Here is a 13,314-nt window from a genome sequence, read left to right as displayed (position 1 = left end):
CCCCCGGCGCGGAGGTTCCGGCAGTACAGCGTTCCGGCTGCGGCTGCCCCTGCCGTCAGCCCCGCCTCTACGGGGGACGGGAGCCGCTCGGCTGAAAGACACCGCGCAGGGTCGCGGGCGGGCGAAGGGGGTCTCCGGTTCTCTAAAGGCCAGGCGGCGGTGGCGCCTCCGTGAGGGAGGGTCGGGCCGAGGCTGAGCCCGGTCCCGGTCCCAGGGGCTGCGGTCCTGCCGCCGCGTTCCTGCGGGGCGGCGCAGCCCCGAGGGTAAGCTGGCCCGGCGTCGGTCCCAGGCGGTGCCCGCAGACCCTTGCGGAGGCGGCGGCTCTGGGGCTGGCGATGGCCCGCGCGGGGAAGCAGCCCAGAGGCCCCCCCACTCTGCGGGGCGGGGCGGTTCATTTCTAAACGGACGCATGAGTTCACAGCGCACGTGGTGGCTTTTAAATTAATAGTAAAATCGTGATTTTTGACCTTGCAGGGTAAGCGAGATTCTGGTGAGCTCGGGTGGCGCAGGGGCAGCCGCCTCCCGACCCGGGCGGCGGGGCTCGGCAGCTGCCAGCGGAGGGGGCCGGGGCTCGGCGCCGCTTCCCGGGCTGCCCGCCGGGGTACGCGAGGCCGGCAGCTGGCACGGATGACCTCCTTCGGGCGGGCAGGAGCTGCCGGCTGGGACGGATCCATGAAAAACAGGTGAGGCGCTTCCGATAACGAACAGCTGGCCCCGGAGGGTGCAGGCGACGTCTCGGACAGCCAGCGCGGCACTACCGCCGCCGGGCCGGGCCGGGGGCTTCCCGCGGCGGGGCCGGGCCGGGCCGGGGGCTTCCCGGGGCCGTGCCCGTGCCCGTGCCCGCGCCCGTGCCCGCGCCGCGCGCTCTGGCGGCGCCGCCATCTTGCCCGTCTGTCTGTCCGGCGGCCCTTTGTCTGTCTGCGGCTCCCCGTCGTCTGCAGCGGGACCGGGTAAGGCGGGCCGGGCCGCGGGCCGGGAACGTCCGCCCGCGAGGGGCGGGCCGGATCCCGCCGTCCGCCTGAGGGGCGGCAGCGTCGGTCCTTCTGCCTGCGAGGGGCCGGGCCGGTCTGTCTACCCGGGCTGTCGGGCTGGGTCTCCGTCGGCATCCTCGGGGGCCCGCCCGCTCTGGGTTCCCCCGTCCGTCCCGCTGCCGGGGGAGCGGGGTCCGTTTGTCTGCGTGTCCGCCCGCTTATGGGCTCCTCCTGCCGCCTCCCGTGTGCCGGGGCTGCCGGCTGGATCCCTCTGTCAGCGGGAGGCTGAGGGTGTCCCCGTGTCCGTCTGTCGGCGGGAGGCTGAGGGTGTCCCCGTGTCCAACTGTCGGCGGGAGGCTGACGGGATCTCCGCGTCCGTCTGTCTAGATCCCCGTGGCCGTCTGTCGGTGGGAGGCTGACGGGTGCCCCGTGTCCGTCTGTCCAGGGGGAAATGGGTTCAGCTCCTCCTTTTGTCTGACTGTCGGAGAGGACCGTTGGGATTGATTCCTTCCTCAGTCTGAGGACAAGGAGTTGGTGTTTCCCCCCTTGTAAAGTTTGAGGGGGTCGGTGTGTCCCCCCATGTGAGGGCAGGCGGTGTGTCCCCACCTGCCTGTCCCCAGCCCTGCCTGCCCAGGGAGGCCCTGGCAGCAGCGGGGAGGGCACAGCAGCCCCGGTGAGGTCGGGCCCTTTGAGGGATGTCTGTCTGAGACCTGTCCCTGGGCTGGCCAGCCGTCCGGGCCGTGTCTGGAGCGGTGCCCGTAGGGCGGCCGGTTCCTTTGTCTGTCTGGGCTGGGTTATCCGATGCCCGACACCAGGCTTCTGGGTGTGGTGGGGCCTTGTGTCCCCTCAGTCTCTCTCTGGGTGGGAGGCCAGAGGTAGGGCAGGGTCTGCAGGTTTGATTAGGCTCTTGCCCTGTCGGCCGTGGGAAGGGAGAGGAGGGAGCAGGGTGTTTGGACTGAGATTGCAGTCACTCTTGAAGTGGGGCACTCTTAGCTTTTTGTATGCTGGGAACAGGATTGCTTATAACTTTGCTTGAGAACTGGGTGGGACTGCCCATGCACAGTGATTTGTGAAATGCTTGTGGCTCACGTTGGATGCTGGCACCGAGTACGGCTGTGGTGATGTAGAATGAGACCTGTAGACAGAAGGGTGGGGAATGACCCCGAGCCAGCTGCGTTTTGCCAGAGGCTCAGAAGGTTCCAGTGGTGTGTTCCTTCTCTTCTCAGGTGAGCCCTCTGCTGAGGGAACGAACACTCTGTGCTCCCAGGTCAGGGAAACATGTCCCGTCGGAAACAGACCACTCCTAACAAAGTTCACTGTGAGTATTCTGTTACACAGCATTGTGGGATCCTTGCCCTAGCTGGATTGTTGTGGAGTGAGACGGGGAGGAGGGGAATGATGAAAAGGTACAGTGTGGGGGAATGGTGGTTACTCATGTTTCATCTTAGGGACTGTAAGAAGAGAAACTGAGCTTTGTGCATCAGGGGAGCTGGCTGTGTCCTGGCATGGCAGGACAGGGATAGGCTTGAACGAACAACTAATGCTGTAAAGGTGGGTGTGTATGTGCAGGGCCTGTAGCTGTGCTTTGCATTCACACTGTCACAAGTGCAAGTTAGTATACTAAGAAATGTGACTTCAGGGCTCTGGCCTGTCTTGGGTAGGAAAGAAGGTTCTAGGCAAGGTGGTTTGGGTGTGTGGCTGAAAGCCAGGAAGTCCTGGGTTCTGATCTTTGCCCTACCACAGACTCAGCTGGACATATTACTTAAGCTCACTGTACCTCGGTTTCCTACCAGATAATATAAATAAAGCCATTTGCTCTTTCCTTGCAGGGAATGGACAGTGGCTAAGTAATTTACTGGACAGATGAATGCTATCTGTCAGATTGTTCTTGAGCTGAGCTGATAGGACAGATCTCTTTCTCCAGCGTTTGTCAAGACCCTGGCATTTGTTTGATAGTGAAAGGGCTGAAGATGCTGTACATCAGCACTTCTTGTGGGCAGGCTACAGCAAGATGTTAGTGGAGCTGGGAGACACGTATGGATGTCTGGCTGCAAAGGGGAAATTGCATATATATGGCTTTCGTTTGACTGATTGCAGTAGAGGGAAGCTGGGGAGACTGAAGCTATGCCCTTGTTCATACCTAGCTTTGTGGCTGGAGATGCGTTTGGAATTTGGGCTGGGATGAGGAAAACAAATTTCCATTTCTGTAAACATATGAAAGCAAGGCTGATGAGAGGGCCCTGGGTACTGCTAAGCTGTAGTAGCTGTCAGGAGTACAGGACAGGGAGCTGAATGCTGCAGCCCTAACACTGCCTCACTTTGCTGATGCTGCTGGCTTGCACGTCTCTGTGTGTTTCTCTGTGCTGCCTTTTTGTATGGGTACGGCAACAGGGATATATGCATGCTGTTCTCTGAACTAGGGGAAAATACACTGTGATATAGCCTAACACTCTTCACACTCAGTGAGTGTGCTGGGGGGAATTACTTTACCATGTCTGGGACTTGAAAGCCCCATTGACTGCTAGAGCTAGGCATGGGAGAGCTGGCAAAGCTTTCCTTGGTGGCCAGCATAAGAGTCTTGAGGCGTGGCTTTTGGCATCTGCACTGACTTGTGCTCTCCAATTTCTGCTTCTGGGTGCTGGGTTCAACAGTGGGTGGAGTATAGTTTTGATTTGCCTGATAGTACATTAATGACTTTGGAATTGTCTTCCTTAGAGAAATTTGATATGTCCTGTGTTTCATCCTATGATGCCAGTAACGCATCTTGTGTCCACACACTTTTGCTTCTGAGAGTGCCCAGATATTACTGCTGCTGTTCAGATCAGACTTATATAAGGCATGCACTTATGCTGTCTCCCCTGGTGTAGAGTCATGGTCTCTCATGTATGGAAACCAAGGGATGCAACAGCTGTAATGGTGCAGGTAGTTTCCATGGTGTTTAGGTGGGCTTTTTTCTGCACTCCACTGCATAAGGGTTATGTCCTTCAGAAGCTTGTACTATTATATACAAAACTATACATATTATGGAGTTCAGCTGTGCACTATTTTCACAGTGAACGTTGCTTTTTAATCTGCAATACAAGTGATTGTATCTCCAGTTTTGGTCTCAGGGGAAGCTATCTGACAAACATGCTACCAACAGGCATGAGGTTGAGGTTATGGCATCTGGTATGCCATAGAGAGGAATTCTGGGACCTGTTCACCTCCTTTACATGCAGTACATTGCTACAGAGCAACTATTCAACAGGAACCATCAGGAGCAGCAAGTAGGACCACAAGAAAATAAAGGGACCGAAAGATACAAGAAACATGTCAATGGTGATGTCTCCACCTTGGGATGGAAAATCTTGTCTGTCTTATGATGAACACCACCAAATCGTTGGGACTTCTCTGTCTACCTAGCCTGCTGTGTATCTGGAGGGCCCAGAAATGCCATGCAGTGCACTGACGAGGATAATCGGAGAGAGCATCAGCTCCAAGAACTGGGTGAGCCAGCAGAATGAGGAGTCAGGCTGAGACATAGCAGACACGTTACTGAGACTTCTTCACAGGGACTGAAGTGGTTGGGAGGAGAGGAATAAAAGGGACAGCAGGTATGCAGCTTTCTACGCAGTTGTCTGCAGCTGGGGTCTGATTTGGCAGGCTACGGGGCTGGGGAGGTGCTTTTTGGATTTGCATAAATACCACTGTGAATATCTTACTGGACGAATTTGTGGGAGGATGGTGCCTACTTCTTCTTTGCATGGCCACTCCATGTTATCTTCTTTCTTGGATTCACTAGGGCAACTTACAGCTGCAGATCTCTCCCTGGCTTGCTTGGTGCCATCTCTTTCCAGGGTTACTTTCCAGCCTTGGCATGGCCCCCATCTAACCTTGCTGTCACAACAACATGGTTTGCTGTCCTCACTTAGCACAGAATCACTTTGTTTGGCACGCAGAGTGACCGGCTGGGAAGTTGTGTCGTTACAAGTCAAAACAGTTTTAAATGGAAGTTGATGTGTAAGGAAATTCAAAATGATGCAGAAACAATGATAAAAATTGTCTCATTGTGCACGATGGCCAGTCCTTCTACAGTTTTAATTGTAGTTATTTTCTATTTGTCATGGCTGCAGCACATAATTGGCTCTTAATAATTTAATTTTGTTTTGCCCCATGGTGCATGGAAAACACACCTGACAAAGTGGTAACAAATAAAACTGTAATATTGGAATATACTTATTGCATTGCCCATTCCGCATTCAACTGAAAAATACAATGCAGTTACATTGTTCCTGTGGAGATACTGTAATTCATTCAATTTGGTCTTCATTTTCTCCCAGAGTCTAAAGTATAAAATGTCTCTAAGCATCTGATCTTGCATTCAAGCCCATCCATTGCTGCACTGTCACTCCATCAGTTATGAGCTACTCGCTGTTCTTGTGCTTGCCAAAAATTTGCTGCAAGTGTTAGTGTGCACTTTTATTTTCTCTCTGTGCTGTCCCATGAGCTGCTTTTCTTTCTATTGCTTGTACCCTTTGCAAGTGATGCTTATTTTAGAACTCTTGAGAACAGCTTTTGTTAGTCAAATTAATTCCCACTTCCTAGCTCTATTTATCATGGTGCCAATATCCCATTAATCCTATATTTCCTTCCCTCTCCCTCTGACACACGCACATATTCTGTGCTCTTCAGTGTTCCCTGAATTCTGCTGTCTATAACATTCCCAGTTTGAAGAGAAAGTATCTTGCAAGAAATAGCACCCAGCATTCAAAACTGAGCAGAAATGTTACTTGCATCAAAATCCTTCGTTCTTAAAGGCTCTGTGGGCTGCCGTTATTAACTCTTTCAATTGTGTTGTTTTTCATTTCAGTAACCACTACAGCAGTGTGGACAACCCAGAATAGCGATGGGGCAGGTGGACTAGATCCACAGTGGTGGAAAGACTTGCAAATTTCAGGTCCAGGAAAGGAACACAGAGAAGACCTACACGAACAGGGACTTTAAATTGATGTACAAGGAGGGAATAAAGTGGCTCATCTCTGAGAGACCTTTCTGTTTAGGAAGGAAGACAGGGGAATGATGCAGTTTCTTTTGATTTTGTTTTGTGGATTTTGGGGTGGGGTTTGTTTGTTTGTGTGTTTATTTTCCAGAACACCTGAGAGTTATCCTGCATTCATACAGTTCAAGAAGGGAAGGGCTCAGGAAAAAAGTCATTTCTGGCTACCAACTTGATACACCACCAGATCCTAGCAGTCATTACTGTCCCTGTTGCACAGTACTGCAGGGCTGCCCCCTACCTCCATGGCTGCTCACCCGACATCCCACTCATTTACAAGATAATGGAGAGGAGAACTGGAATGCAGAGCAGAGGCATTTGTATGATCTTTCACTGTCCTACACCTCTAGCTGTTTGTAAAACAAATACAGTAACTTGTTTTGGTGTTGTGGTCAGCCTGCAGCCCTTTTTGTATTTAATAAAGAAACTTCTGGAGAATTCACTATGAGCATAACGTCCTTTACTGATAGCAGTGATCCTAAAGTTGTTGCCTGTCTCACTCCCTTTCCAAATGAACAGAAGTGTATTCAAAGTGGGGTGGAGGTGGGGGTGTAAGTGTCTGTATGTGAGCATGTGTGTGCAGAAACAATAAAAGTATAATCCTGTACCTATCAAACATTAAAGCTCTAAAGCTTCATCAAAGTAGGACTTGGTCCATCAGTAGATGAACAGGACACTCTTCCCTAAGTTCTTTTTGAGGCAATATTAGTTTAATACATAAGAAATTCTGTATAAGCTAAAGATAGTGTTTTTTAAAGGTTTCCTTCCCAATCCCGTGATGCCTTTTTAGATGCAGGCTAGTGGAGAATGCACAATATGTCGTCTGCTAACAGCACTGGTTTGGTTAACAGTTTGCATTTCTGGCTATAAGCTGATAGTTCTCTGCACTGCGCTGAATCAATGCTAACTGGGTTATGGGTATGTTGTACAGAAAGGCCACTGGCAGACATGCTCGCTCTCTTAGTTGTTGTGATTGATGCTAGTGTTACTGATAGGAGTTCCCTCCTCAGTCGCCTCATACAAAGATCACAGCTTTTAAAGTCCTACAGACTGTCTGCATAGTCTGTATATCTGAGCAGGAACCTACCTGCCATTAGACTCCAGGCTGCTGCTCCGTGGAAACATAAGCCATCTGGAAGGGGAAAGGGGGAAGAAATCAAACACGTAACTGCTTCCACTAGCAGTTGGGAATTGCTTTGTAACTCTGTCAGAGGTAGCACATCTCCCACCATAGTTTTACATCTGTCCTGTGTTCTGCAGGCTTCCTCATTTCACCATACTTTGTCTTGCAATCCTTTTTTAGTCTGGGCTTTTATCCTGGTGGTTTGGGGATATCTGCTTCTTGGAGAGGCACTGTAATTCTGTAGCATCCACTGTTCATACAGTCTGTATCTCAGTCCCACCAATGTGAGGTTGTGGTCCAGACATAAAAGCAGCACTCCAGATTATGAAGACCATACAGTGCTGGAATGGCTTCTGATGGGGGTACATGTGTCACAGCAGTCATGATGGTACTTGCTCCTTTCAGTGAGAAATAGACTTAGGGTGCTCCTCAGAACCTCTCTTCAGCCTGCATGGATTGTGTTCTCAAGTCTTCCCTACAGAAACCTCTCACATTTCTGAAACAGAATGATAAATGCCTTCAAATGCTTTTGGAAACCTCCATGGGGATGTTGGGAACTAAAACTCTTCTCCCAGTCTCCGTGAAACTTCTGAAGGTCTTTGAAATCTTCCATAAATTACTGCTTTTTAAAGCACTGCCGGAAATTGCGAGGTAAGCACCACAAAGGCAGTGTGAGTATGAGTATGGGGCAGAGCTGGCTGAAACAGTTTAGCATGTGGGAATATACCTGTCCTTGTAGCAGGACTGGTGCTCTCTCAATGGGTGAGGAATTCAATTCCCTGGTTATGCTGATGCCAGTTGCGGCCCTATACTAAAAAGTACAATTTGCTTCAGAAAGCTATGTTTTGACTTTTGTTTTATGTGAAAAATGCACTGCGTCTTCCTTAGCATTTTAGCATTTAGGCTTGAGTGGTTCTTGAGAACTCACAAAGCAGTTGATAAATTTAACCCAAAAGCTAGCCTGCTGGGAACTTCAGCACCTTGTCCCAAGCACTCCCAGCTCATCTACTGAGAGAGGTAAATCACAGCTACACCTGGAACAAAGTCATTTCTTTGATTTAATATGAAAATTAATGGTTGCCTTTTATTGTTATTCTTTGGAACCAAAAGGGGGACTTTAGCAGGGACTGCTGTAAGAAGGTGTCTTTCAGAGAAGCACAAATAATTGCTTTCTTTCAATGTGTTTGCCATCTCCTATTGAGTTGCAGTACTAGTGATCAGTGTCTTTCAACAAAACAGACTGCAAGCTATCCTAAAGAAGCATCTCGTCTTTCTGAGTTCATTCCCTTAGTTGTCTGTTTTGAGCATATGAAGTGTCACTGAGATTTATTTTAGCCAGAGCCACTCCTGGGCAAGGCAAGGTAGCGAAGCAACTTACGCATCACGTAAGCAGGGAAACACCAGCTCCGAGCACAAACACCTTCTTGAAGGGCAGCTTGTCCTCAGTCCTCCTGGGACAGAAGGTGGTGACAGAGCATGCCAACGACAACCCCTGATTTTAGTATTACTGTGGAGAACAGATGAGGTGCCAGGCACTTGGGGAGATACTATTTTTGTGCAAGTTGCCTGTTATAGTAGGGAATAGGACTTGATGATTTAGAAGAGTGATATAGCACTATGCCTGATCTGGGATCCTGCTATAATCCCCAAGTGGCTTCCCCCCTGTCTAGAGCAGTGCTATAGCTCTATTGGCAGATAGCTTGGTAACAGAGAAAGCCACCTGGCTACATATGGCAGATATATGGGAACTCCCAGGTTTTTTTGTGGCTGGAGTGGCATATAAAGAGTGTGCAGAGAGCACCCTGATGCTGGATATTTCCACTAGCAAGACTGTGTTACACACAGGGACTGGACTCGCATCATCAGGTACAAGAGGCTGGTGTTGCAGGGTAGGCAAGCAGAGAGGTTACTTAAATGCTTTCTGAGAGGTGACTTCAGAGGTTCTGCACAGTGCAGGTGAGCAGCCCCACCTGTTGGGTTTTTGGCAAACCTTGGTGGTGAAAGGAATGGAACAGCACCAATCTGACTCTTTGTCCTTGTGGCTGCCAGGGGAGCAAGTCTTTGCAGGGCTGGAGGAGCAAGCCCGCCAAGCCATGATGAAAAACAACTTTCCTGGAGCTCTTGGGGACCAAAGGCCAGCCATTCATCCGCTGCAAGACCCCGACTCCAGCAGCAGTGAGTTCTGCCCCTTCCAATAATGGCAAGGTAGCGGTGTGGGGAGACTCTGACAAGGGGTGAGGCTAGGTACTGCACAGCTTGTGGGGGTCCTCTGAGGACCATCTTCTCCATCTCCTTCTCTGGGCTAGCCCTTGGCGCCTGTGCAGGGCTTTGTAAGCAAATAGCAAGAGCCAGGCTGCTTCCTAAGGGAAGGCAAGCCAGGAGCCAAGGACCACTACAACACAGATTGGGCAACAGCCTCACCACCAGGACGCAGTCCCAATTTACCACAGCAGGGTGGTGGTAGCAGCAGCAGATCCAGCTGATGGTCCGCTGACTGTCAAGCAAGGCAGGGTGAGAGGCTAGATCCAGGAACTCTGCAGAGCACTTCAGAGCACTCAACCCTGGTTGGAGGGGGTGGGTAGAGGCCCCAGGTGACGCTGATCAGGACAATTAAGGCCTATGAGTGCCCTGAGGGTCCTGACACTTGGAATAATTGTTCTGCATGTTCCAGGTGGCAGTGATGACGAGGAAACCACGCAGGATGAAGTTTCTTCCCATACATCTGAGGAGGATGGCTCAATGGTGAAAGTGAAGAAAGAATTAGAGAATGCAGAACAACCTGTGGCTGGAACTCCACTGATGAGAGAAAATGAGGCAAGTGTGTACTGGCTCTGCACTCACCTTAGCCTCCCAGGGAGAGAGAAGGGTACTGTCTAAATATCTCCTCTCCCTTTCATGGTTTCTTACCTTTTTGTCCCTCCCACCTCCTCCAAACAACATCTCCTGGCAGGAGGAAAGGGTATGAAGAGCTCTTGGGCTGCCAGGAACAGGAGATAGCAGGCACAAACTGCCATTCTCCTGGCTGGCCAAGATGATTGTGCAGATTGTGCCCCCTTCCTCCAGTTCTGGTGCTTTTCTCTGACTGACTTCCCCTTCCCTTCTGCTACGGAGCAGGCCTTGCCTACCAGAGCCACTGTGCTGGCAAGAGCCTGGGTGCAAGTGGAGGCTAAGAGGCCTCTGCCTGTCCTCCCTGGAGCAGCAGGAGTTTTGCTCAGAGGCTACATAAAGGAAGTTTCAGACTGCAAGAACACAAACCAGCCCCAGCGGGACTGGGCACACAGCACTTGATCTGGTCAAGACCTGCCTGCAGTGTTGACTAGATACTAAGTGAGGGTGGGGTGGCTGTTGTGGAGGGGGATCTGTGTGCCTTACACCAAAGTGGCTTTTCCTCCGTGTAGGTGCCTGAGAGTTTGAATGCTGACCCTACGGTGGGACTGTCCCGGTGCCCCCTCTGCCAGCTGGAGTGTGGAAGCAGAGAGCAGCTCATTGCTCACGTATACCAGGTACGGAATGGTTCCAAACTGTGGCATATCTCTGGCCTTAAGCCCCAAATCCAGAAACAACCCAAAGCACAGGGTGGCTTTGTTCTGTCTTTGCAGTCACAGAACTGAGCTTCTAGCTAGGATGTGATTGAAGTTTACAGCAGTAAACTGTGTCCAGAAGGTGTCCTGGGGAAAGAATCAGCAAGGCACTGGCCTGCAGATCTGGAAAACACAACTCTCTCCCAAGGCAGTGTCTGCAAGCAGTTGCAGGCTGAGACCAGGCAGTTCCTTCAGATTAAACATGGAAGCAATTTTTACATCATTCAGTGAGATAAGAAACCTTCCTCCTAATCACTCAGTTCTTTATTTTGTACCTTTATCACAGTTCCTACCCATGAAAACAGCTGTTCTTCCTCTGAAATGATTCCAGTATTGCAGGAAATCTGTGCTGGTATCTCACAGGTTTTGTTGTCAGTGCTCTCTTCACAGCACATCAAAATCTGTAAAAGAAGGAAGGAAACAGAACTGAACTGGCCACTTACCTGCACCAGCTGACTGTCTCCATCTAAGCGCTTCCTCACCAGCATCCTGCCTACTGTTAGTCCAGTCATGCTTTCTCCATCAACAGCAGCTCCTCAGATGTGTTTCTGAAAACAAGGGTTAGGTCTTAGGATCCAAGTGTTTTGGCCTTAATTGTTTCTCTGTAGAAAGGTTTCCTCCTTGCTGTTTGACCTCTGACACCCCAAATGTCTTGAGCTTGGTCTAGGAGCTGTTAGACAGAGGTTTAGTGGTAAAGTGTTCCCATTCCAAGAGGCTGAACTGAATGGTTTGCCGTATCTGTTGAGCTTGCCTCAGACTGGGCAGGGAGCTGGGCAATTTGTAACTAACAACCTAGTGGCTGTTTTGCAGCACACTGCAGCTGTGGTGAGTGCCAAGAGCTACATGTGTCCTGTATGCGGCAGAGCCCTCAGCTCACCAGGATCCCTGGGGCGACATCTCCTGATCCACTCAGAGGACCAGCTGTCAAACTGTGCAGTGTGTGGAGCACGCTTCACCAGCCACGCCACATTCAACAGGTCAGGGTCACCCTGGCTGGTGAGTGGGCTAGGGTACCCACGTTAAAGTTTAGGTGGGTTGCCCTAAATGACACAGAAGTCACAGCTCTGGACCCACTAAAGCCTGTAGAAGAGTTGTGAACACCCTCAGTGAGTGAGATTCCCTTGATCCCTTCCTGCCTGCAGCTCTGCATCACCTGCTAAGACCTCCATGGGCTGTGCTGATAAAAGGGTGTTCCTTAGCAATGTGAAGAACTAGAACTGTGCAGAAAGCACTGGGGTCTCCAGTCACTGGACAACAGTCAGCTGCTTCCCTTGCCCAGCAATCTGTCAGAGTAGGTCTGTACTGTCCAGATAGGTTCATCATTTCCAGAGCAGGACTACAGGCAGAAACCAAAATGTTCCTTGTTTGTGTCCTGCCTGGTGGAAGATTATCCACTGACCAGTAGAGTAGGGCTGAAAGGAGAAATCTGGAGATGATGGGGAGGAGCAGCTTGCTGGCTAATTCCTGCTCTTGCACTCTTCCAACGCAGATACTGCGCTGGGCTAACCTGCTTCCTACCCCTGGATATGATGTTGCTTCATTTTAGTGACTCACATGTGTCTGTGGGCAGGGATGGTTTAGCAGAGGCCTCTGTCGTGGGCTGTAGTAGGGGCACTGTTCACTGCAGCCCCCTGGGCAGTCTGAGATGGGGACTCTTCTGTCAGCACCAAGTCTCTGACTCTCTGCTCTTTCTGCTTTCCAGTGAGAAGCTGCCAGAGGTGCTCAGTGCAGATCGCCTGCCGGCACCACAGAGCGAGGGCCCCTCCAGTGTTGAGGGGAAAGACATTGCCTTTCACACCCCTGTGTATCCTGCAGGCATCCTCCTAGTGTGCAACAACTGTGCTGCTTATCGTAAGCTGCTGGAGGCACAGACACCTGGCATGCGAAAGTGGGCACTTCGTCGGCAGAACGAGCCCTTGGAAGTGCGGCTGCAGCGTCTGGAGCGGGAGCGCACGGCCAAGAAGAGCCGGCGGGACAATGAGACACCTGAAGAACGGGAAGTGAGGCGTATGCGGGATCGAGAAGCTAAGCGCCTGCAGCGCATGCAAGAGACAGATGAGCAGCGGGCACGGCGGCTGCAGAGAGACCGGGAAGCCATGCGACTGAAACGCGCAAACGAGACTCCAGAGAAACGACAGGCCCGGCTCATCCGGGAGCGCGAGGCCAAGAGGCTCAAGAGGCGCCTGGAGAAAATGGACATGATGCTCCGGGCACAGTTTGGCCAGGACCCCTCTGCCATGGCCGCTTTGGCAGCTGAAATGAACTTTTTCCAGCTGCCAGTGAGCAATGTGGAGCTGGAGAGCCAGCTGCTGGGTAAAATGACCTTTGAGGAGCAGAGCAACAGTGCGCTGCATTAAGCTGCAGCCAAGGACTGTGCCACCTCTGCTGCACCTGCCACAGGTGCACTAGCAGGCTTCTACACTCGGGAGGCTGCTGTGGGTCCCTGGCTGACTCTCCCTGACAGATGGTTCTGGTTTCCTCCTGAACATAGGAGAACAGAGCTGAGAGATGTCTGCCAAAGTAGCCGTGGTGGGAGCAGAGTCTGAGGATACAGTCTGCTCTGCAGGCCAGTCACAGCCTGTGAACAGAGGGAAAATAAATTAA

General features: G+C 51.4%; 1 protein-coding gene across 19 annotated transcripts; it reads left to right on the top strand.

Annotated features, from left to right (window-relative positions):
- The first annotated feature begins 30 nt into the window (after nt 1-30).
- On the top strand, nt 31-13,314 carry ZNF821 (zinc finger protein 821). Of its 19 annotated transcripts, XM_075039709.1 has the most exons (9): nt 35-263; nt 475-683; nt 2,198-2,289; nt 4,219-4,564; nt 5,821-9,304; nt 9,801-9,943; nt 10,528-10,632; nt 11,521-11,687; nt 12,413-13,314. In XM_075039709.1, the coding sequence occupies exons 5-9, from the start codon at nt 9,136-9,138 to the stop codon at nt 13,065-13,067; spliced, it is 1,239 nt and encodes a 412-aa protein (XP_074895810.1). In that variant the 5' UTR covers nt 35-263; nt 475-683; nt 2,198-2,289; nt 4,219-4,564; nt 5,821-9,135; the 3' UTR covers nt 13,068-13,314. The 19 variants fall into 19 exon arrangements, with proteins under 19 accessions (XP_074895826.1, XP_074895810.1, XP_074895818.1 ...); XM_075039717.1 differs by having other exon boundaries at nt 35-683; nt 4,374-4,457; XM_075039713.1 differs by having other exon boundaries at nt 35-683; nt 4,374-4,564.

The sequence above is a fragment of the Buteo buteo genome, chromosome 11, assembly GCF_964188355.1.
Source record: "Buteo buteo chromosome 11, bButBut1.hap1.1, whole genome shotgun sequence".
NCBI lineage: Eukaryota > Metazoa > Chordata > Aves > Accipitriformes > Accipitridae > Buteo > Buteo buteo.
This window is presented reverse-complemented; position numbering and strand designations above follow the sequence as displayed.